The sequence below is a fragment of the Nematolebias whitei genome, chromosome 7, assembly GCF_014905685.2.
Source record: "Nematolebias whitei isolate Nwh7 chromosome 7, NemWhi1, whole genome shotgun sequence".
Taxonomy (NCBI): Eukaryota; Metazoa; Chordata; class Actinopteri; order Cyprinodontiformes; family Rivulidae; genus Nematolebias; species Nematolebias whitei.
Genome location: NC_056504.1, coordinates 23,422,849 through 23,446,517, shown reverse-complemented (window position 1 = coordinate 23,446,517; position 23,669 = coordinate 23,422,849). Strand labels below are relative to the sequence as shown.

Sequence of the window (23,669 nt, the reverse complement as noted above, 5' to 3'; positions counted from 1 at the left end):
TTCCTGAACTTCTGACTGGAGAGACGAGCTGTTCTGGAGAAAACAGAACCGTCTCTATAATCCCTCCGAACAGTGGGGGTTGAGCAGCGAACTGCAGCGTGTAATCCCTTCTGATCAGGTGGTCTGTCCATCTGTCCAGGGAACACACTCACTGCCACTCTGAGTAGCGCTCGGAAAGCGGGCACGCATTCGTGTTGTATCATGTTTCTCATGAACGTCAACCAGACTAAAAAATCCTTACTGCCATCACTTGCTCCGGAGATTCTCCGAAGGAGCCCAATGGGGGATCCAAAAGAAAAAAAGGGCTGTATGTGTGCCTCTGTGCTAGGCCCAGGCTGCGGTCTCAAATAGAGCTGAGGTGAGCGGGCGCGCACCAAGAAGAGGCGTGAGCGTTTTCTGAGTTAGATGCCGTTTCGGTGGAGGTTGTAGCTGTCATAGAGAAAACACGTTTACTCCCGCTGCGCTGTGAGTGGGCAGAAAACAGCAGAAATTAAAAATGGGCTCTGGCTGAAAAACGAGGGATTTTACCGGCATCGGTCTGCTGAAAAAAAAACATAATTTTAGCTGACGTGGCAGATGAGTGTTTTGTGATATTTATTGAACTGCGGTGCCATTTAAAACGTTGATTAGAGGTTACTGGCTCGTTCTGTGTGGGGAATGTGTGAAGAGAGGCAGCTGAGAGATCATCTGATCTGACAGTCTCAGATGAACAACTTTACTTTCAGAGTTGTTTCTGTTTTATATCAAAAACATACATCATCAAAAAACACATACCTTCCCCTCAAGGATCTGTTAACTGGTTGAGGGGGCCAGCGGAGGAGCAGGGCATGAAGTCACTGCTGCAGCTGTGGAGCGCCTCTGGTTGCTGTTGCTGGCCAAGGCGGTCCATCCAGTGGCTGGAGGGGCAGATGGACTGTGATGTCACCAGATGGTGTACAGTCTCTGAGACCTCCTCGGACCTCTGCGATTTCTCAAGGATGGTCCTGAAGTTGGCCCCGAACAGCACCTCTGGGGTGATGGGGCCCTCTAGCAGGTCTTTCTGCAGCCTCTCTGACAAGGATGGCGAGAGGTGGAGCCAAGTGGCCCTCTGGATCATGGTCATCTATGCAGCGATGCGGGACAGGCAGATCGCGGAGGTGGCACATGTTTAATATGACATAAGCAGCTTTACAGACAGAGCTTGTTGTCTCCTACAGCAGGTCTGCTTCTTCCAGCCTTTTAAAGATGCTGTAGGCCAGCAGGGCGACGTTGTTGTTCGCTGCGGTGGTCTGGAATGAGCACTGGTGAGCTCAGTTGGAGACCTTGTCACCATCAGGTCATGATTCCCTGGAGGGACAGGTTGCTGGTCTATCCTGGAAGCTTTTGCCACAAGTGCCACCGCCAGGCTTGGCTCCGGACCAAGGGAAAAAAACACAGATCGGTAAAACCCTCCATTATGGAGATGGACACAAAGGTGGAGACGGATGTCTTCAGCTTGCTGGCCCAGCTGCAGCCTCGTTCCATTGTGACGTCACAGCTGGACAGCGAGGCCAGATGGGGTCAGGGTGATGAGTCGGGGTGGAGCCAACCTTGCCACCAGATCTTCCAATCAGGGCGGAGGGAGACAAGGGACAGAAAGTCCCTTGTGTTAACATCCTCCTGGATTATGCCGGGCAGCTCCAAGAGGAGGGCGCCGACGGCTGGGAGCAGTGTGGTCGCCAACGTGGGAGGATTCAAGGTGGCTGAGCATCGGCTCAGCCACTCGTCTTCCATCACTACGCTCTCCAGGAGGGAAGGGGCAACTCCGTATCACCTTTCTCGGAGGAATCATTTGATTCACTGCGTGATTCTGCGTCAAAGAAGGCGGTGGCGTCGTCCCGCGCATAGCGTCCCGCCACAGAAAAAAAACACTCAGCAGAGCTGCTGCCAACAACGCCTTTTTCGAGGGAATCATCCAATTTACCTCGAGAAAAAACATGTTAGAAAAGTATCCTGATACATGCTCATAAATCCAGGTAGAAAAATCCAAAAAAGTTCAATCTGGTCCTCTGGACATTCAAAAAAAAACAAAAAACAAAACAAAGCAAAAATATATAGAAACGTTTCGTCTCTCATCCAAGAGACTTCCTCAGTCTGAGGTGCTGTTTTCAGCTCAGTCTCTTAAATAGCACCTTCCCAGAGTGGATCAACCAGTTTGCTGCTGACAACCAAAACTAGCTGATCACATGCTCAAGAAGGACCATCAGCCTATCAATGGATCATTAGCACACTGATGGCTGTTTACTATTCACAGAGGGCTGAGTGATACTAGCAATCACAGCATTGTAAGAGGGGGACAATTGAACCCGGAGGCCTCCACCCCTGTTTAATGATGGACAATTTCTTTTCACAAAGATGGCCTCCTTTACTCCTCTCTCAAACCATCATTCCTCTCTGTCCAGGATGTGAACATATTCATCCTTGAAAGAGTAACCGCTGGCCTGGAGATGAGTGTAATTGCAAGTGGTTCCTGTAGTCTGCCCTCTTCTTTGCTGTTTTCTCAAACTCTCTTACTAGTTTGAGGCAATCCTGGCCAAAGTGATTCAAAATATTCTGATGCATGCTCAATAATTCAGGTAGAAAAATCCAAAAAAGTTCAATCTGGTCCTCTGGACATTCAAAATAAAAAATAAAAAATAAAAAAAACAAAGCAAAAAAATATAGAAACGATTCGTCTCTCATCCAAGAGACTTCCTCAGTCTGAGGTGCTGTTTTCAGCTCAGTCTTTTAAATAGCACCTTCTCAGAGTGGATCAACCAGTTTGCCGCTGACAACCAAAACTAGCTGATCACATGATCAAGAAGGACCATCAGCCTATCAATGGATCATTAGCACACGGATGGCTGTTTACTATTCACAGAGGGCTGAGTGATACTAGCAATCACAGCATTGTAAGAGGGGGACAGTTGAACCCGGAGGCCTCCACCCCTGTTTAATGATGGACGATTTCTTTTCACAAAGATGGCCTCCTTTACTCCTCTCTCAAACCATCGTTCCTCTCTGTCCAGGATGTGAACATCTTCATCCTTGAAAGAGTGAGCGCTGGCCTGGAGATGAGTGTAATCGCAAGTGGTTCCTGTAGTCTGCCCTCTTCCTTGCTGTTTTCTCAAACTCTCTTACTAGTTTGAGGCAATCCTGGCCAAAGTGAACTGGCCATGTTAGAAAAGGCGGTTGCGTTGTCCAGCGAGTAGTGGCCCTCCACGGAAAAACATTCAGCGGGGCTGCTGCTAACATCGCCTTTTGAGGAAATCATTCGATTACCGCGAGGACAAAACACAGTAGAAAAGGCTGTGGCGTCGTTCAGCGGGTAGTGGCCCGCCACGGAAAAAACATTCAGCAGGGCTGCTGCTAACATCGCCTTTTTCTAGGAAATCATTCGATTACTGCAAGAAAAAAAACACGTTAGAAAAGTCGATGGCGTCATCCAGAAGGTAGCGGCCCGCCACGGAAAAGCACTCCTCGGCGCTTACCTTGTACAAGGCTGCTTGTCTGCTTCTCCTCGGGGAGGAAAAGCTCACCGGGACGGCAGGAGGTTGGCGTGGCAGAGACCCAAGCATCCTTAGCAAAGGTTGTGCCGGTCAAAGCTGGACAACTTTTCCTTCTTCGTTCTTCTGACAGTGCTAGCAAGCTGGCTGAAGAAAAAATGGGGGCCAATTACCCGGTCTCACCGTAATTTATACGGACTGGGGGTGAGGCCCACACAAAGCTAAAGTTTTTCAGTGCAGCGCTGAGCACCTAGGGATAAACCCACCAGCGACAGTCTTAAAGGGTGAAGCCTATACGAAATAGAACTGAATTGAAATTGAATTGAATTGAGGAATAACAAGAGTACCGAGTATGGCACATTATACACCCGTTAACAAAATATTAAACAGCAATTCATAGCAATGATACAGACAAACAAATACCTTGTATAACATATGACCTTGATGACCTTGATTTGTGACCTTGACCTTGGAGCTGGGACAATGAAAAGTATATGTGACTCTCCATCTAGTGATGATCCATGTGTGTGAATTTTTGTTAAAGTATCCTGATGGGCTAAGAAGTTATGAGTGGGACAAGAGAAAGTTTATGGACGGACCAACGGACAAAGACTTTACATTCGGCTGGCAGAGAGAAACATTCATATTTTGATTTTTGGTCATTATGGTATCATTTTCAACTTCATGTTTTATTTCTTCACTGTCTAATCACAAAAATATTCTAACACTTGTTAATTTGTGTGTTGTACAGATGGGCAGTAATTTTCTAATCTTTAAATTTTATGAAGAATTGTTGCGACTCTCATGGACTGTTCTTTGTTATGGCTCTTTTCCATTAGTAATGGTGCAGCATGGTTCGACTCTACTCAGTATGGTTCCAAGGCTTTTCCACTAGCAACAGTTTGTGGAACCGGTCCCTTATAAAGGAAAGTTATAGCATTTGTAAATTTATGGTGTGAAGCACATCTTTGAGGCCTGGCCATGCCCCTTTAACCTAAACAAAACTGAAAACTTTTGATAACTTTTACTCTCCAATGTCTTAAGGGCATATTAACCAAGTTTGAAGGCAATCACTCAAAATCCCTAGGAGGAGTTTGTTATTTGTAACAGCCCAAAATGATCCTTTGACCCAAAATGGCCGACTTCCTGTTGAGTTTGGACCAGGGCTCCAAGAGACCTTTTCATAGGTCCTGACAAGATACAGATGTTCGCCAAGTTTCAGAATTATCGGTCAAAAAATGCCTTGGGGCTGAGGTTTTAAAATATTCTAGGGGGCGGTATGGAGGCTATTCAGCAATTATCATGGCTTCCTGTTCAAGGGGTGGATAATGATCGATCATACTGATTTTGGTGAACCGCGGCTCAAATCTGTGCAATTTAGAGCCAAACGTATTGTAACGGCATCACTTCTCAATTCGCCACACTGCCATGCCCACATCCTCTAGCTATAAATGTTTGTAATTTAAATCAAGTCAATCAAGTGTTGTTGGATTTCTGTGCTTGTCATGGATTGTCAATAACAAACACCTTGTTCAGGCATAAGGGTGTCCATATGTGCTCTTGGCATCAGGACACCCTAGGCTGCAGTTCGATCATCGACTTTGTCGTCGTCTCATCTGATCTGCGGCCACATGTCTTGTACACTCGGGTGAAGTGAGGGGCGGAGCTGTCCACTGATCACTACCTGGTGGTGAGTTGGCTCCGATGGTGGGGGAGGATGCCGGTCAGACCTGGCAGATCCAAACGTATTTTGAGAGTTTGCTGGGAACGTCTGGCAGAGTCTCCTGTGAGACGGAGTTTTAACTCCCACCTCCGGAAGAACTTCGAACATGTTCCGGGGGAGGTGGGGGACATTGAGTCTGAGTGGACCATGTTTCGTGCCTCTATTGTTGAGGCGGCTTACCGGAGCTGTAGCCTCAAGGTTGTCGTGCCTGTCGTGGCGGCAACCCTCGAACTCGATGGTGGACACAGTCGTTGAGGGATGCTGTCAGGCTGAAGAAGGAGTCCTATCGGGCCTTTTTGGCCTGTGGGACCCCGGAAGCAGCTGGGGTACCGGCAGTCCAAGCGACATGCGGCTCGGGTGGTCGCTGAGACAAAAACTCGGGCATGGGAAGAGTTCAGAGAGGCCATGGAGAATGACTTCCGCATGGCTTCGAGGTGATTCTGGTCTACAATCCGGCGTCTCGGGGGGGAAAGCGGTACGCCACCAACACTGTTTATAGTGGGGGTGGTGTGCTGCTGACCTCAACTCGGGATGTTGTAGGTCGGTGAGCAGAATACTTTGAAGAACTCCTCAATCCCACCGGCACATCTTCCACTGAGGAAGCGGAGCCTGGGGACTCTGGGTCGGGCCCTCCAATCTCTGGTGCTAAGGTCACCGAGGTGGTTAAAATGCTCCTCGGTGGCAGGGCCCCAGAGGTGGATGAGATTCGCCCGGAGTTCCTTAAGGCTCTGGATGTTGTAGGGTTGTGTTGGCTTACGCGACTCTGCAATATTGCGTGGACATCGGGGGAAGTTCCCTTGGATTGGCAGACCGGTGTGGTGGTCCCCCTTTTCAAAAAGGGGGACTGTAGAGTGTGTTCCAACTACAGCGGAATCACACTCTTAAGCCTCCCTGGTAAGATCTATTCGGGGGTTCTGGAGAGGAGGGTCAATCGGATAGTCGAACCTCGGATTGAGGAGGAGCAGTGCAGTTTTCATCCTGGTCGTGGAACACTGGACCAGCTCTACACTCTCAGTAGGGTCCTGGAGGGTGCGTGGGAGTTTGCCCAACCGGTCTACATGTGCTTTGTGGACTTGGAGAAGACGTTCGACCGCGTCCCTCAGGGAACCCTGTGGGGGTTACTCTAGAAGTATGGGGTACCGGGCCTTTTGATACGGGCTGTTAGGTCCCTGTATGACCGGTGCCAGAGCCTGGTCTGTATCGCCTGGTCCGCATCGCCGGCAGTAAGTCGGGCTTGTTCCCGGTGAGAGTTGGACTCCGCCAAGGTTGCCCTTTGTCACTGATTCTGTTCATAACTTTTATGGACATAATTTCTAGGTGCAGCCAAGGTGTTGAGGGGATCCATTTTGGTGGCCATAGGATTACGCGTCTGCTTTTTGCAGATTATGTGGTCCTATTGGCTTCATCAGATCGTGATCTACAGCTTTCGCGGGAGCGGTTCGCTGCCGAATGCGACGTGGCCGGGATGAAGATCAGTTCCTCCAAATCCAAGGCCATGGTCTTGAGCCGGAAAAGGGTAGAGTTCCCTCTCCGGGTCAGGGAGGAGGTCCTACCCCAAGTGGAGGAGTTCAAGTATCTTGGGGTTTTGTTCACGAATGAGGGAAAAATGGAGCGTGAGATCGATAGACGAATAGGTGCAGCGTCTGCAGTGAAGCAGGCACTGTACAGGTCTGTCGTGGTGAAGAGAGAGCTGAGTCAAAAGGCGAAGCTCTCAATTTACCGATCGAGCTACGTTCCTACCCTCACTATGGTCACGAGCTTTGGGGGTTGTGACCGAAAGAATGAGATCTCAGATACAAGGGGCCGAAATTAGTTTTCTCCACAGGGTGTCTGGGCTCTCCCTTAGAGATAGGGTGAGAAGCTCAATCATCCAGGAGGGACTCAGAGTAGAGCTGCTGCTTCTCCACGTCGAGAGGAGTCAGTTAAGGTGGCTTGGGCATCTGTTTAGGATACCTCCTGGACGCCTCCCTGGTGAGGTGTTCTGGACATGTCCCATGGGGAGGAGGCCCAGAGGAAGACCTAGGACACGCTGGAGGGACTATGTTTCTCGGCTGGCCTGGGAAATCCTTGGGATTCACTCCGGAAGAGCTGGCCCAAGTGGCTGGGGAGAGGGAAGTCTGGGCCTCTCTACTTATGCTGCTACCCCCACGTCCTGACCCCGGATAAGCGGAAGAAAATGGATGGATGGATCGATAAATCAAGTCAGACCATCTTATCTATCTTCTAACACAGGATCATCCTGATTAGGTCAAGGGTGTCAAAGAGGGAGCATTCCAAGTAAAAAAAGACTTCCTGTTCTGAGGGGGTGGGGCTTTCATGATGTCAAAATACGATGGCATTGGATTGTCGGGTATCCAACAGGGATGAGTCATGCCAAGTTTGTTGCATTTTGGTCTTTCAATGTCTGTTTGGGCGTCTTTCAATGCCCAAAAATGATCCTTTGACCCAAAATGGCCGACTTCCTGTTGAGTTTGGACCAGGGCTCCAAGAGACATTTTCATAGGTCCTGACAAGATACAGATGTTCGCCAAGTTTCAGAATTATCGGTCAATAAATGGCTTGGGGCTGAGGTTCTAAAATATTCTAGGGGGCTTTGTGTGGAGGCCATTCGGCAATTATCATGGCTTCCTGTTCAAGGGGTGGATAATGATTGATCATACTGATTTTGGTGAACCGCGGTTCAAATCTGTGGAACTTAGAGCCAAACGTATGACGCTGGCGTTACGTCTTACTTCGCCACGTTGCGACGCCCACATGCTCCACCCCAAACTGTCAGTGTTGGAAAGCAAGTTACATCAACATGTCTTCGGTCACTGGACACACTGTCATGCTGATCAGGTGACATGGGTCAGATGGGGACCATTCAATGTAAAACTTTATACCTTTTTGTTGTCAGGGTGCGTGGCTTAAGTGATGTCATGATTTGACCATTCAGTCTTGCAGGGGACCGGATGTGGATCAATCACTGAAAATTTGATGTCTCAGACAGTTTTTGTGTAGGAGCTATTAGTGTTTTGTTTTTTATGGCGAAATGTCCAAATTTGAGGTCTGGCCCTTCCCCTTCTGTATGCTTCGGATTGCACCGTTTTGATAACTTTTCATCCCCCATGCCTTTTGACCAAAATGGCCAAGTTTGAAACCAATCGAGCGAAATCCCTAGGAGGAGTTCATTCAAATGCGGAGGCTGTAAACCACCAAAAAGGTGTGAAAATTGGGACGACATTCCAAAATGGCCGCCTTCCTGTTTATCGTACAACGTTTGTGTCAGAGGCTTTCTGTGCATCTTGGGGAATTGGACAAGTGTACCAAATTTCATGTTTCTACGACAAACTAAGGTTAATGCGGAGGATATTTTGAATATTTCCAGGTGGTGCTCTTGAGCCGTCTCTGTTGTGATTTTTGCCACGCCCTTAAAATATGTAAATTTTCACCAGTCCTGATGCGTCTGCCAAATTTGGTGACTTTTGGGATATGATAAGGCCCCCAAAAGTCCAATTCATTTGGCGGAAAAATTGTAGCTCGAGCCTGAACAGAGCGATTACAATAGGCCTTCACAGCACTTCGCTGCTCGGGCCTAATAATGACAACACCGTGGTCTAATGCTTAAGTACAGGCATTTTTTGTGCTTGATGGTTGACGACAGAATTCAGAGCGAGCTGGATGGAGCTCTGCCAGTCCCCGACTCTCCTGGGTCCTCTCCACTGGAGCCGCGAAGCCCCCTCAGGCCAGGCAGGGCATCATCTTCCCGGCTCCGAGCTCCGCCGGTCACCACGGAAGATCCGCCGTGCTGCCGACTCACAGGAGCATGCAAGGCTGGGGCCCAGACCCTGGCCTCGCATGCTCCTGAAGGCCAGACCCCGAGTCCCAGCAGGCAGGGGCCGACCTGGACGGGTCTGGGATGGAGGGTGGAAACGATTTTTCCAAACATTTTATGTATAAAATAATATTAATAATTTTTTTCTTAAATTTTCATCAGTGAAGATTAAAAAATTAAAATATAAAAAAAATATGCTGGCTTTATCATGAAATCCTATTTTCTCCTTAATGACTATTAAATAATCTAAAGTAAACTCAGCTGAAAAATCATAAAAAGACGCAAAACTATTAGATCTCTCAGGAATATTTCCCTCAAATATGTTTAAGAAGAGCTATAGCCTTTAGTTCAACTTTATTCTAACCTACAGATGTACAAATCACAAAACAAGAATTAAACTTTAAAGCAAATCTAAAAATAAAAAATATCTGTGACCAAGAAACAAAACTACACATCTAAATTAAACAATAAAAGTAGATGCAATGAGTGCAAATACATCAAGTGATGAAGAAAACATGAAATTTTTAATATAGATTTTTTTTTGTAGAATCTGCTTCATCAGGAATTTAATGGTGATTTAATGGCTCATTAAAAGTTCATTAGCTTCAAACTTCAAACTAAATTCTCACCCTGCACTGAAACCTGCTTCAGGGTCTTACCACCACCAGCTGGTGAGGCGCGTGACGTCAATTTTTGAACTCTGAAGCTGCGCACTAGAACCAGCAGTGGCAGCTTATGGAGTTTCCATGTGAAATCACTAAAGTATAATGTTCTGTGAAAAAAAGGGTTTGAGAATAAAACCTAAATAAATGAAATATAAATAAAATGTTTGTATTATTATAGATGCAAACATGTCTTGTAGATAGGTATTTTATCCTCAAAGTATCCACGGAGAAAACTGGGTCACAGCTTTTCCCGAACTTATAAAAAGCGACATGAGTTTGACAGCAGGGGGGGGTGGCAGGTGAAGCAGGTGGAGAGACGCAGCAGAAGAGCTCTCTCTTCCTTTTATGAAATAGGTGAAATTGATTTATTTCAGAGTCTCTTTATTTTCCTACGTAAAGTCTAATAAGTGAGACAATTCATTTTTGTTTGGTGTTAATTTTCATGAAGGAGTCTGTGAGTGGCATTTTATTTTGAAGTTACGATTGGAACAGCTGATTCTTGTTTATTAAATATAGCTTGCTCCACCCTCCTGCACTTCTGTTCTGACGTGTCCGAGCGAGTTTTGTTTTACTGTTGTTTACAAATTGATCATATTTCTAACCTTTGAAAAATAATTTAAAGAACTCTCTTGTGCGTGTATAAGCTCCCGTTTATACAGGAGTTTGTTACAGGTGTGTTGTAACAGCAGTTCCATTCAATGTGAAGATGGGCACGAGGTGCTGTAGTCGCTGCGATGAGCCCAGATTCTGACAGTGCACGTTTTGTTTTTATGCAGATTAAACAGCATTCAGTTCAACGCTCGTCATCATTAAACACAACGCAGAGTAAACTATAAGAAAAATAAAAGCGAACTGACAGGTTGATATTATTTGGACCGAGCTGAATTAATATCCGGCCAAGTTCAGCACGTTACACAGCACAGTTTTCTCTTTGCTGGATTTAAATATCCTCAGTCCAGCCCCAACCTCTTCACCTCCAGTTTTTCCTCAATAGACATTAAGGAAACGGGGTTATTGATTAAATAATCACCACGTTCATGCTAATATTGCTCGCCATCGCGTCTACTAAGTTTACGCTAAACCACGCCCACATCCACTCGCGCTGAGGCACGTCATTGTATGTCCATCCTCATTGGATGAATCCTGGGCTGTGGGCTGACCCTGGGCTTAACAAAATTAGCCTCAATGAGCCGCAAATCGAGTGGGCGTGGCAAGACATCTGTCAATCATTCTGAACCATGACGAAACAGTAACAGAAAGGGGCTGTCAGAATTTAGCCCTTTGGAACGACCCTGGGATTTTTCCCAAGTGGTTTGACCCCAGTTTTTTGTAAATTTAACAAAATGTGATGCATTACTTCTAAAATGTATTTTTGTATTTGAACATTTCATTTATTACCTGACCACATCCATTGAAGCAGCACCAGACTTGAAGAAATCTGTGGAGTCTTCAATCTGGTTTAGATTCGACAGGATGCTCTGCCACACAACCTGAAAGAAACATGGAAAATTAAAACAAGTAAAGTTCCTACAGCTTAAATGTCCTATCACAGTGTCAGGTCATACCCTCATCTGCTCAGCGAATATTTTCTCCTCCTCACAGAGCTCCACAGAAACACTGCTCCTGGAGCAGAAGTATTGTGCTGCAGAAATCATCTTTCCATCTTCATACTGCAGGCATTTCACCATTAGCTGTAGAGACAAGAACTATAGTTTCACCAACGAACCAGCGGACCATAATTTCTAACTAGAAAGTTCCGGAAGAAACTTTGATGGGGACTGCCATGTTGTGGCCAGTTTAAAATTTTGATTTGACAGTACTGCGTGTCTCTGCAGAGACAAACAACCATTCACTCTCTCACTCACACCTAGAGACAATTTAGAACAAATCAGTCTAACATGCATGTTTTTGGCCTGTGGGAGGAAACTGGAGTACCTGGAGAAAACCCACACATGTACAGAGAGAACATGCAAACTCCACCCAGAAAGGTCCCTTGACCAGGATTTGAACCGGTAACCTGCTTGCTGAGAGGCAGCAGCTCTACCAGTTGCGCCACCGTGCTGCCCTTTTTAAATATCAATTTTTTTAATATCAAAGTATTTTTAGTGCAATTTAAGTTCACATAGAAGTATTTCAGGTTGCCCATCATCTTCATCTGGATGTATCCTAAGACACATCTTACTGCTGTGCCACTGACGTTTCAACGTTTTTATGACACGTAAAACAGTGATGGGTTACAGTAGCACACTACAGTGCACTAAAATGTTTTCAAGTACTAAACAGAAGTGCTGTGATTTATTTATTTTGTTTCTGATTTTGTTTTGCCAAGTCCTGAATTACTGACAATCTACACAAGTACACACTTCAAAATACAGTAGTCTCTCGCTACCCAGCGTTATATTACATATACAGTACTGTACATATTTGCAAGAGTGTGGGAAGGGTTTATAAAGCCTTAAAATATATAAAAGCACAAAAATAAATATAACGTTTCTACTTTGTGGTTGTTCACTTGTTGCCGGGGGTTCCGGAACCTAGCTCCCGCGTTAAACGAGGGACTACTGTAAAGCGATATAGGTTCTTTGTCACAAAACTTATCATGTCCAAAGATTTTCTCTGTGTACTACTAGTTTTAATTAGGTATCCTATTCAAATATATTTCAACCGAAGAACTATGGTAAAAAAGTTGCACTGTAAAAAGGGCATTGAGGCATATGCTCAATTGGCTGACTCACCGCTTCACCATCGTTTCCAAACAGCACCAGACCATTCTTGGTGACAAGGCCAGGCTGGCTGGCTCCGGGAATCTCCAGTGGCTGACCTTTGGCCCCTGTGCCTCTGTCCATCAGGGTGGAGCCAGTGAAAGTTATTTTCTGCAGAGAGCCATTAGAAAGTGCAACAAAAAATGAGGACCCAACAGTTCTGTGATTAATTATTTTGGCCTGCTTTAACCTTCAGAGGGTCCTTTAACTTGATGACAACAAGTAGGGAAAATCAAATACTTAACTGATTAAAAATACAATTTTATATGAACATATTTATACACAATAAAGTAGTCAGTCTTTTAGAGCAATCTCTGTCTGTAATAAAACATGTCTAAATTAAATTAATCCACCCATCCATCTATCCATTATCTTCTGCTTATTCCAAAGTCGGGTCACGGGGGCAGAAGCTTGAGCAGGGAGGCCCAGACATCACTTTCCATAGCCACCTCTTCCAGCTCTTCTGGGAGGATTCCAAGGCATTCCCAGGCCAACTGAGAGACATACTATCTCCAGCATGTCCTGGGTCTTCCCCGGGGTCTCCTCCCAGTTGGACATACCTGAAGCACCTCTCTAGGGAGGCACCATGGGGGCATCCTTACCAGATGCCCGAACCACTTCAACTGGCTCCTCTCAACGTGGACGAGTAGAACTGCTACTCCGAGTCTCTCCCAAATAACTGAACTTCTCACCCTATCTCTCGGGGAGAGTACAGCTACCCTGCGGAGAAAACATATTTAAACCGCCTGTATCCGCAATCTCATTCTTTCAGTCACTACCCAGAGCTTATGACCATAGCTGAGGGTAGGAACGTACACCGACCAGTAAACAGAGAGCTTTGCCTTACAGCTCATCTCTCTCTTCACCACAACGAACAGGTACAGAGTCCGCAATACTGCAGATGCTGCACCAATCTCTCCGTCAATCTCACGCTCCATTCTTCCCTCACTCGTGAACAAAACCCCAAGATACTTGAACTCTTCCACTTGAGGCAGAACCTCACCCTCGACCTGAAGAAAGAAATCCACCCTTTTCAGGTTGAGGACCATGGCCTCAGATTTGGAGGTGCTGATTCTCATCCCAGCCGCTTCACAATCGACTGCGAACCACTCCAGTGAGAGCTGAAGATCACGGCACGATGACGCCAACAGGACCACATCATCTGCAAAGAGCGGAAATGGAATCCTGAGGCCACCGAACTGGAAACCCTCCGCCAACTGGCTGCACCGAGAAATTCTGTCCATAAAAGTTATGAACAGAATCGGTGACAACGGGCAGCCCTGGCAGAGTCCAACTCCCTGAAGGGGTCCGACTTACTGCCGGCAATGTGAAACAAACTCTCGCACCACTTGTATAGGGACTGAACAGCCCGTAACAATGGGCCTCCAATCCCATACTCGCGGAGCACCCCCCACAGTGTACCCCGAGGAACATGGTCGAATGCCTTCTCCAAGTCCACAAAACACATGTAGACTGGATGGGCAAACTCCCATGACCCCTCAAGGACCCTAGTGAGGGTAAAGAGTTGATCCAGTGTTCTACAGCCAGGACAGAACCCACATTGTACCTCCTGGATCTGAGGTTTGACAAACAATCAGACTCGCTTCTCCAGTACCCCTGAATAAACCTTACCAGGGAGGCTAAGGAGAGTGATGCCCCTATAATTGGAGCACACCCTCCGCTCCCCCTTTTTGAAGAGGGGAACCATACCCCCAGTCTGCCAGTCCAGTGGCACAGCCCCCAATGTCCACATGACGTTGCAAAGGCATGTCAGCCAATACAGCCCCACAATATCCAGAGCCTTAAGAAAATCAGGGTGAATCTCATCCACTCCCGGAGCCCTGCTGCCTCTGAGCTTTTTAACTACCTGGGCGACCTCAGCCACGGTTATGGACGGATCAACCCCAAAGTCCCCCGACTCAGCTTCCTCCATGGAAGACGTGTTGGTGGGATTGAGATGGTCCGAGAAGTATTCTTTCCACCTCCCGACGACATCACTGGTTGAGGTAAACAGCACCCCACCTTCACTGAACACAGTGTTAGTAAAGTTCTGCTTTCCCCTCCTCACCCACCTGATGGTTTGCCAGAATCTCCTTGGAGCCGACCGAGAGTCTCTATCCAAGGTCTTACCAAACTCCTCCCACATCCAAGCTTTTGCCTCAGCAACAGCCAAGGTTGTACACCGCTTGGCCCTCCAGTACTCCTCAGCTGCCTCCAGAGTCCCACTGGCCAACAAGGCCCGATAGGGCTCCTTCTTCAGCTTGACAGCCTCCCTAACCCGGGGTGTCCACAACCGAGTTCGTGGATGACCACCACGAGAAGCACCGACAACCTTGCGGCCACAGCTCAAGGCAGCTACCTCAACAAGTAAGGTGTGGAACATGGCCGACTCAAATGCAATGTCCCCCACCTCAGCTGGGATGTGTTTAAAGCTCTCCCAGAGGTGTGAGTTGAAGATCTCTCTGACAGGTTATTCTGCCAGGCATTCCTAGCAAACCCTCACTACACATTTGGGTCTACCAGATCTGTCCAGCATCTTCCCCCGCCATCTGATCCAACTCACTACCAGGTGGTGATCAGTTGACAGCTCAGCTCCTCTCTTTACCCAAGTGTCTAAAACAAATGGCCGCAAATCAGATGACACGACTATGAAGTCAATCATTGATCTACAACCTAGGGTGTCCTGGTGCCAAGTGCACTTATGGACACCTTTATGTTCGAACATGGTGTTCGTGATGGACAAACTATGACTAGCACAGAAGTCCAACAACAGAACACTGCTCGGGTTCAGATCAGAGAGGCCGTTCCTCCCAATCACGCCCCTCCAGGTCACACTGTCATTACCCACGTGGGCATTAAAGTCCCCCAGCAAAATAAAGGAGTCCCCAGCTGACGCACCTTTCAGCACCCCTTCCAAGGACTCTAAGAAGGCCGGATACTCTGAACTGCAGTTTGGCGCATAGGCACAAACAACAGTTAGAGCCCATCCCCCCACCCAAAGGCGAAGGGAAGCCACCCTCTCATCTAAATGGTAAATGGACTGTACTTATATAGCGCTTTTCTATCTTATTTCAAGATACTCAAAGCGCTTTACACTACAATATGTGTCCTCATTTACCCATTCATACAGCACTCTACTAGATCACTACAAAGCTAATTGAACAAATCATTTTAAAGAGACTAATCAGTGCTTTAGATCACATTCATACACTGATGGGACACACATCAGAGGCTATGAGGGGTTCAGTGTCTTGCCCAGGGACACTTTGACATGTGACTGCTTGTGGATTCGAACCCCCAACTCTCTCATTGGAGGACGACTGCTCTAACCCCTCAGCCACAGCCGCCCCCCTACTACTACTACTACTACTACTACTGGGGAAAACTCCAACACACAGGCACCAAGTCAGGGGGCTACAAATAGACCCACACCAGCTCGACGCCTCTCACCATGGGCAACTCCTGAGTGGAATAAGGTCCAACCCCTCTCAAGGAGAACAGTTCCAGAGCCGATGCTGTGCGTCGAGGTGAGCCCAACTATATCTAGTCGGTACCTCTCAACCTCGCGCACAAGCTCAGGCTCCTTCCCTGCCAGAGAGGTTACATTCCATGTCTCAAGAGTTAACTTTGGTTAGAGCAGTCGTCCTCCAGTGCAAGAGTTGGGGGTTCAACTCCACCAGCAGTCACATGCCGAAGTGTCCCTGGGCAAGACACTGAACCCCACATTGCCTCCAATGTGTGTCCCATCAGTGTATGAATGTGATAAAGTACTGATTAGTCTTTGTAGAGATCTAGTAGAGTGATGTATGAATGGATAGATGTGGGCATAGATTGTGTTGTAAAGAACTTTGAGTGTCTTGATAAGCTAGAAAAGATCTATATAAGTGCAGACTATTTACCATTTATGACAATTAAAAAAAAAGTTTTTGGATCATTGTTTTGAAAAGACCCTTCAGCCCACTCAACCCTTTAGAACCAGCAGCCAAAAAACAAGCATCATTTTGCTCAGTGGATGGACATAGAGGTTTTAATCTTATTTTTACATTATTTATTTATTTATTTGTAAAACTCTACTCCTGCACAATGCCAGTGTTTGCTTTAATTTTTATTTTTACTGAATCAATTGAGCTGCTGTAGTCCGGTCCATCTGCATATTGGTGTCAGAAGCATTTGTAGTGTTCAGGGTCACACTGGTGTTGGGTCCGAAGGGCCTCCCCCAGAAAATTTTTAATAAATTAGATGCCATTTCCTGCATTCTGGTGTATTTTAACAGGTTGTTAAACATATATTTACCTACATAAGTAAATCCATCATCTTTACCCGCTTCTTCCTTTTTGGTCTGATTCAATAATTATTTTAGACAGCACGTCACAACAAGAAGTAGCCTGACCAACAGCTCTTCTTGTGTGAATAGAGACTGCGGTGAAGTTGGTTTTTGGTTGGATATTGAATATTCATGCTCCGCAGATTCAGCCGCAGTAGAGCACACTCCGTCCGCTTCTCTCATGCATCCTAAGCCCTATTCTATCCTAAGCATCTATTAATCAAGTGGAGTGGATTAATTCACGAAGAAATAGAAACAGCATTGAGTGAACTAACATTTCAAAGGTAAATGTGAGGGGTTCAAATCAATATTTTTCAAACGTGAGGGGGACTCATCCCCCTCACATATAATTGGTGCAATGCCTATGCATCCGCCAACAGTGCCATGGTTTCAGTCAAGCCAGGACTTAACAGTAACTGGCCTCCTTACCGTTAGTAATGAGCATGCGTAAAATTAGGCCCCATGCTTGAAATAGATTCACATCTATTACTGGTATTCCGATATATTTCTGGTCGATTTTCATTTCTTGTGTTTTAGTCTTTACATCTGCTTTCTATTGATTTTTATATACAAACATATTCATAATTTACTTTTGCTGGTATTTTATGCTGTGACAGATATGATTTTCAGCCCATAACACTTACATCTGTCATCATGAAGTGCTTTGAGCAAATTATCAAAACTCACATCTGTGCCTCCCTCCCTGACACCGTGGAACCCTTGCAGATCACATACAGAGAAAACAGTCTACAGATGATGCTATTGCTTTAGCTGTTCACACCTCCCTCAGCCATCTGGAGAAGGTAAACACCTACAGTATGTGAGAATGCTCTTCATTGACTACAGCCCAGCATTCAACACGAGAATCCCCTCCAAGCTGGTTTCCATTGACTGACTGTACTGCCAAACAGCTCTAACATCATCCACAATATGCTGATGACACCACCATCCTGGGCTTCATCACCAACAATGATGAGAGTGCCTACATAAATGAGGTGAAATCACTGACCAGCTGATGTCAGGAAAATAACCTCTCTGTGAATGTCAGCAAAATGAAGGAGATGATAGCGGACTTCAGGAAACAGCATGGCGGCCAGCACTCCCCCATCAACATAAACAACGCTGAGGTGGAGCAAGTCAGCAGCTTAAAGTTCCTCGATGTTCATATTACCAAGGATTTGTCCTGGACTTTACATACAGACACTGTTGTCAAGGAAACCCAACAAGACTTTACTTCCTAAGAAGACTAAAGAAGTTTGGTACGAACATAGGCATCCTCACCGACTTTTATAGGTGCACCATTGAGAGCCTGCTGACAGGCTGCTTCACAGGATGGTATGAGAACTGCACCAGTCAGAGCTGGAAACAACTATAGAGGGTGGTGCAAACAGCAGAGGAAATAACGTAGCAGTCTCCACACCATCCAGGACATCTACCAAAGCCAATGTCTGCGTAAAGCATGCAGCATCATTAAGGACCACACCCACCGAGCACAAGGACTCCTCTACTACCCTCAGGGAGACGATACAGAAGTTTGTCATTGCGCACAAAAAGACTCAAAGCCAGTTATTATCCACAAGCTGTCAGATTACTGAACTCGATAAATAATACTGAACTATTGACAATAACATTGCACTAAACCACATCTGTGACAACTAATATGTTTATTGCTGCTGCACTATGTGGCTGTATCATGTATGTCACTACCTTACCATCATAATTCATCTCAATGTTACTACCTGTGCAATAACGTGTCACAACCTGTGTAGTTTAGGCTAGTTATGTGCGATATATCATGTGCATTTTAGCTTATACTACTACCTTGAAATACTTTTTCATACAAATTCATCCTACTTGCACTGTTATATTCTACCATGTTGTTGTTTACTATTTTTCTTTTGGACCTTGTAAATATTATACAGTAATGTTTTTCTTTTTCACTTTTTGATACTTTATTTTGTACCCTTATTGCATGCTTTAGTATTTCTTGTTTGTTTTTCTTTGTTTTAGCGAGTCATATCAGTTCATCTCATCCTGAACATTTCATTGTACTCTTGACCTTTTGTTAACCTGTTTATAACAAATAAACAACATATCATAACATATTCTCAATGTGAAATGTTGCTGGGTGTCTAAATAATTGCAGAGTACAACTGAAACATATGAGCAATGTTTAAACTAAGTGTAGTTCAACATTCAACAGACTGGATGGCTCCATCTAGACCACAATGCATCAAAAGGTACTGAACTGAAGCATGCTCACAGAGTGGCTGATTCTTGACACATGCAAGTGGAACAGCTTTTTGTACTAAATACTCTACATATGCATGAAGCAAACTTTTTTGTTGCTCTTTACATCAAAACTAAAACAGTTTTGAAGGACAAGGTGAGATACCGAACACCACAGCAACATTCAGTCATGAAAGATGCACAGTGTATGTTGCAGCCCCGTGTTCGCCATATTTACAGTGAAGCATCACTAAAATAAAAATCACAAGAATAGTGTTAAAGTTTAAATTAAATAAAACAACACCAAAAGAAATACAACATTTTATAAGTAAATTTGGGATAAAAAAAAAAACACATTTATAATTAATTTCAAAATGGTAATTTTTCCCTGGAACACCAGAGGAAAGTATTGTTACTGGTTTTGGGAGCAGTCCAAACAATTCTAAAGCTTAAAAAATGATTTTGTAAGCTTTTGTAAGCTATGAAATAATTGTGTTAATTAACACTAAAAAAATTATTAATTAAAAACACTAAAGAGGTGTGGTTGATTTTGCCCATGAGACCTACCAACAGAAATTAAAACAAGCTCACTTGAACCTGTTTCTTTTTGTTTTTTGATCGTGTAAGATAATTACTGTGTAAAAAAATCTTCATTAATCTGGAGGATATGAATAAACGTTGAATCTCTGAGGCTTTACCTGTCCATCAATCTCTGCCCATGCCCCCGGGACTTTGTCATTCCCTCTGATCCAGTTGTGGAGAGCCTCAGCTGACTGGTTCCAGTCAATCTACCAATAGAAAACATTGCTGTCATTATCACAGCACCAACTTGACCCTTCCTTTTTTATAATAAAAATACCATACCATACCACTTTATTTATAAAGCACTTAAAACAGCAACAAGGCCAACCAAAGTGCTGTACAGACAAAACAACAGGTAACACACAAAGCAAAATACAAAATGAGGTAAATCAGAATATAGACAAAAAACGATGCAGATAATGACGACAAACCAGTGTAGAGCATACAGGATCAAAACACAGATCATCTTGTGTTGAAAGCTATTGAATAGTAATGAGTTTTTAAACGGGACTTGAAAACCGAGAGGGGGGGGGGGGGGGGTTTGACAAGAAGAAGGAACTCGTTCCAGAGTCTTGGTCCTGCTACAGAGAAGGCCCTGTCACCTCTGCGCTTAAGACGAGTTCCTGGAACTGTGAGGAGCAACTGGTCCGCTGACCTCAGGGAGCATGGTGGGACATACGGTTGTAGTAAATCAGAGAGATGGGGGGGGGGGGGGGGCACACTGTTCAGTGATTTGTAGACATACATGAGTATTTTGAACTGGATTCGAAAGTGAACCAGTAACCAGTGCAGTGAGGCCAAAACTGGTGTAATGTGCTCTCTTTTGCCTGTACTGGTTAAAAATTGGGCTGCTGCATTCTGGACCAGTTGTAGTCATGCAATGGAGGTCTGACTGATACCAAACAGGAGCAAATTGCAGTAATCAAGCCTAGATGTAATGAATGCATGTATTACTGTTTCCAGGTTCTTTTTGGACAATATGGGCTTCAGTTTAGACAGCCGCCTCAGTTGGAAGAAGCATGATTTAACAATCATGTTTACATGATTGTTAAGTTTCAAGGAAGGGTCCATTATCACGCACAGATTAGTGACTATTTGTTTTTCTGACAGGGTTAGAGCGGAAAGGTCGATGCAGTGGTTTGTGATTGTGTCGTTGGGAGGGAACAACATGACTTCAAACTTCTTTTCATTGAAACTTAAAAAATTTAAAGCCATCCAGTCCCCGATGTCAGCCAGGGAACAAAACAATTTTGAAGTCAATGAAGTTTAGTTTGTTTTCCGTTCAGTGCTTTATATTTCAACTTAGTTCTATTCTTTTACCTTAGCATTTTCTTTTTTCTGGATACATTCGTATGTGGCCCCTGTCTCAGGCTGTGTGGTCCTCTGTGCCTTCCCTTCAGTGATGAGTCTCACAGCTTCCACCTGAAACCACACCAGAGTTTTTAAATCACCTGAGGCCGACATGAGATAAATGGACTGTACTTATATCGTGCCTTTCTATCTTATTTCAAGATACTCAAAGCGCTTTATACAACAATCTGTGCCCTCATTTACCCATTCATAGAACACACTACTATATCCCTACAAAGATAATTGAACAAATCATTCTAAAGAGACTAATCAGAGCTTTAGATCACATTCATACACCGATGGGACACACATCAGAGGCTATGAGGGGTTCAGTGTCTTGCCCAGGGACACTTCGGCATGTGACTGCTGGTGGATTCGAACCCCCAACTCTTGCATTGGACGACGACTGCTCTAACCACTCAGCCACAGCCGCCCCAGATACAACCTTCAGAGCATGTTGAGAACCGACTGATGGCAGTTGTTGGCACTGAGTTCTCAAGGCTAGAGGCACAAAATAGATCCAAGGGCAGAAATTACACCTCGTTTATTGTGGGGTGGGGGTTGAGGGGGTCCTTGGGATACAGTCCCATGAATGTGATCTAAAGCTCTGATTAGTCTCTACAGATGCAGATTATCTTTGAGATGTAGTAGAGTACTGTGTGGATGTGTGTTGGATGTAAATGAGGGCACAGATTGTGTTGTAAAGAGCTTAGATCTTTGTGTATAAGAAAGAAAGGTGCTATATAAGTACAGTCCATTTACCTTTTGAATCAGCTCCCAGTCATGTGACCTACAACAAACGCTTTCTCTTCTTTTATACAAATATACAAACATTTGACATTCATCCATACACAATATTAAAGTCCAAAAAGAAAAAATATTCACAACCACAGAGAGACACAGTATATGTAGCACTTCAATGTTACCATGGAAACGCATCAACAAAATCTCTGCCTCAATCATTAAATATTTTTAATGTGCTCATTTTGCAAGTGATTAATGCTGAGAAACTATTAATGTACATTAAATAAGTGTTCAGTTTCCTCAGTCTAAAGTTTTGAACCACGTTAAAGATGTTTTTAATATAGTTTGGATTAAATCTGTGGTCACTGAATCATTTTTACTGATCTGTAGCAGTTTCACAAGACTTTAGCGCTCCAAATTAATACATGTTAACTAATAAAATACATGTGTTGAATGAATAACTTCACTACATCAAACAAAAATATTCTTCAGACATTGATTTATTGCGCTCTGTCTTTATAATGAGCCACTGAAATGACTGAACAAAATCTATCCTTCCTAATAATCAGAGATCCTTCTAAACATTATGGGGCGGCTATGGGTGAGTGGTTAGAGCAGTCGCCCTTCAATACGAGAGCTGGGGGTTTGATTCCACCAGCAGCTGAAGTTTCCCTGAGCAAGACACTGAACCCCTCATTGGGGTTCAGTGAACAACTCACCAGTTGGCGCATCGGTGTATGAATGAACTAAAGCACTGGTTAGTCTTTGTACAGATCTAGTAGAGTGCTATATGAATGGAAAATGAGGACACAGATTGTGTTGTAAAGTGCCTCGATAAGATAGAAAGGTGCTATATAAGTACAGTCCATTTACCATTATAGAAATATTACAGTTTTGTTGTATGTCAGGACAGCTTTTCTGGGGACACACTACTAATTAATTATTCTTAAAGCTAGTTCAAGCACAAAGAATATTAATTGTTTAATTACAACGGATTATTTTCTTTTTCGAGTTAAATTTCTGCCATGTGACCGAGATAAATGTGAGTGGATTGTTTCATCAGTGACATGAGACACCATTTTATCTTTGACCCATCAGAATAAATGCGGTCATTTATTTAACAGAATCAAAATTTAACATCAAAACATGTACACATTGATTTGCTGATCTGTTTCTGATTAATAAACTTGGCAAGCTTTACTAACAAGACAACAGAACATTACTGATCGAGGCCAATTCACCTCTGAAGGCATCGAGCTTGATTACTGGTGAATAGAAAAGTTAAAGAGGAGAAATAGAAGTTTAAAAATTTAAAGAGGGATGAAAGCTATGTGTGGAACCAGGACATTGCACCCTTCCTCCGACATCCCGCTCAACTTTCTGGTACACTTCAGGACGTGCAGCGACTTTGTTACCTTAGATGGGGGATACCTCCATTCCGGAACAGAAGTCTATTAGTACGCTCCCTTTACAGTGTCTCCGGTTAAAGTAGCTGGGGTCATCAGAAATCGTGACAAAGTACTCGGTTCCACCAAATAAGCTTCCTTAGAAGTGGAGCATTTACTACTCGGGTTGAGTGCACAGCGATGCGAGCTGTGACTCCGCTAAATGGAGGGACCCCTTGGCACATGGTCCTATCCATCCGCTGCTTAAGTGAGTCTCATCTCTGACCAAAAGTTCCAGCAAGACTTAGAAGAGACTAAGACTTAAGACACCGACTGAGTTCCAAGACTGAACTCCAGGACTGAACTTCAGAACTGAACTGAATAGTTCCACGAAGTGTTCCTTTTAAAGGGGTATACACTTCCTGTTACGTGGTACTTCCTGATTGGTTGAAACAACCATCAGGGGTGTGGTTCTAGTGATGTCAAGAGGGTCACTAGAAGTCAAGAGACAGCAGGAATGTTTAAAAAACGGTTAGTACACATGGAGAAATGTTATGACGAGGTGAGACAAACGCAGGTGTCAGTTGA

At 44.7% G+C, this 23,669-nt stretch overlaps 1 protein-coding gene across 1 annotated transcript in view; it reads right to left on the bottom strand.

Moving 5' to 3' along the window:
* Nucleotides 1-23,669, bottom strand: part of aldh1l1 (aldehyde dehydrogenase 1 family, member L1) — a 209,789-nt gene that overhangs the window by 105,701 nt on the left and 80,419 nt on the right. Inside the window, exons 5-9 of the mRNA XM_037679154.1 lie at nt 20,923-21,024; nt 19,719-19,808; nt 12,441-12,578; nt 11,271-11,396; nt 11,104-11,195 (exon numbers count right to left, since the gene is read on the bottom strand). Of these exons, the coding sequence (XP_037535082.1) occupies nt 11,104-11,195; nt 11,271-11,396; nt 12,441-12,578; nt 19,719-19,808; nt 20,923-21,024 (548 nt within the window). The remainder of the gene's footprint in view (nt 1-11,103; nt 11,196-11,270; nt 11,397-12,440; nt 12,579-19,718; nt 19,809-20,922; nt 21,025-23,669) is intronic.